This window comes from Phanerochaete carnosa (assembly GCF_000300595.1).
Source record: "Phanerochaete carnosa HHB-10118-sp unplaced genomic scaffold PHACAscaffold_7, whole genome shotgun sequence".
Classification (NCBI taxonomy): domain Eukaryota; kingdom Fungi; phylum Basidiomycota; class Agaricomycetes; order Polyporales; family Phanerochaetaceae; genus Phanerochaete; species Phanerochaete carnosa.
Genome location: NW_006767634.1, coordinates 503,879 through 505,451, shown reverse-complemented (window position 1 = coordinate 505,451; position 1,573 = coordinate 503,879). Strand labels below are relative to the sequence as shown.

General features: G+C 50.5%; 1 protein-coding gene across 1 annotated transcript in view; it reads right to left on the bottom strand.

The window, feature by feature from the left end:
* PHACADRAFT_259229 (uncharacterized protein) overlaps positions 1–1,043 on the bottom strand; it is a 2,581-nt gene extending 1,538 nt beyond the window's left edge. The window contains exons 1-2 of the mRNA XM_007397715.1: positions 543–1,043; positions 470–488 (exon numbers count right to left, since the gene is read on the bottom strand). Of these exons, the coding sequence (XP_007397777.1) occupies positions 470–488; positions 543–987 (464 nt within the window). The 5' untranslated portion in view covers positions 988–1,043. The remainder of the gene's footprint in view (positions 1–469; positions 489–542) is intronic.
* Between the last annotated feature and the right edge of the window lie 530 nt (positions 1,044–1,573).

Here is a 1,573-nt window from a genome sequence, read left to right as displayed (position 1 = left end):
GGGCGGTGCTTTGCGAACTTGTTCATCAACGCAGGTACACCTTGGCGCATCTCGTCTGCCGCGAGCTCTGATTGCTATCACAGTGTCATGAGGCGTGTAGACGCACAGACATCTCTGATACGACATACCTCGGCCGTCGGTCTGTCGACCAGATTGGTCTACAACGACGTTAATTCGAATGAGCCTATTCATACGTGACTCATCGTTCACTCACCAAGCCGAAGTTGTACTTGTCAGGCAGTGTATAATCCTCATCAGGTGACAGCAGGACGTCTGTTAATCCTACACTTATCCTTCATTTGAGCTGGATGAGTACTTGGGCACGGCGCTCGCAATGCGCACCAGATTCGTAAAGACCCAACCAAAAGTGATTAGTCGAATGTGCATAATGATGGCCATTGTCCGCAGAGGTATACCCGGGGCTACGACCAATCAGTAATTATGCACCTTGTGGAATAGAAGGACCAACTTGATACCACAGAAGACAACTAGAAATCATCGTTAAGTGACGGGAGAAGCGTTGATGATGCGAAAGAGCTTACCATCAAGTCCCTGCTCCAAGTAGTCTGGCAGCATATGCAAATGTTCATACTTTTCTGGCGGAGCGTACGGTCGGCTCGGCTTCTTCTTTGGCTTCTTCCGGGGCGACCTCTGAATAGCAGGCAAGGTAGGCAACCGGTCATCTTCGCCGGAGGATCGCTCTGGACCTTCGTCCTCGAAGTCGCATCCTGTGTGTCGCCGCTTCTTGAGGCTGGGTGTCTTGGAGGGTGAGTTGAATCTAAAGCTCTCGATACGTGTCCGAAACTGCTCCACCGAGGCAGCTGGCGTTGGAGAGTTGCGGCACTGTTCCTCCTCTCTTGAAGCCAAACGCTCGGAGGCCTCGGTTAAGGGAGAATTGTCACGCGTCGCGCTAGTTTCTCCATATACTTCGCGAGTGGCTGGCAGTTTTCGCCGAGAATTTTGAGTAAGCGAGCTACCGCAAGGCATTCCGCCATCGTCCGGGGCTGGTGCAACTGCCGCGCTGCTTGGTCGACTAGGCTGCAAGACATCCATCTCCACCTCTATTCAGTAACCTCAATATAGCTTGTGGCATGGAAAAGCGTTCAAGAGAGGAAGAAAAACGAGCTGAAGTGGTGATAATTCGAAAAGAAAAGAAAACCCCAGATATTTGGGTTCACGTGACGGGCACTACTACTGTTCCCACGCCAACTGGCGCGTTCTTTTCACTGAGGTCGTGTCGCAAATTTTTTCCCAAAATCATGATGCATCAATAGCGATCTTTTCTCTCACAAGCCTCGTTAGGGCATCGTGATGTGCATCACGACACGAAATTTGCCTCATGAGGGCCTCACGTGAGGCAGTTTTGATGCGATTTTGATGCAATCTTGGGGCGGCTCCCTCATGAGGGTAAACGGAAATTTGCGACATTCGCTGGGATTTATCTCTCGCAATGGTTCGCTTTGGTCATCTACCTAGCAAAACATCCATTAAAATCATTGTTAACCCCCAGGGCTTGAGATAGTCAGGCGTTTCTGGGAGCAGCGCTCTCGTCACTTGTTCATTACAAGATTGG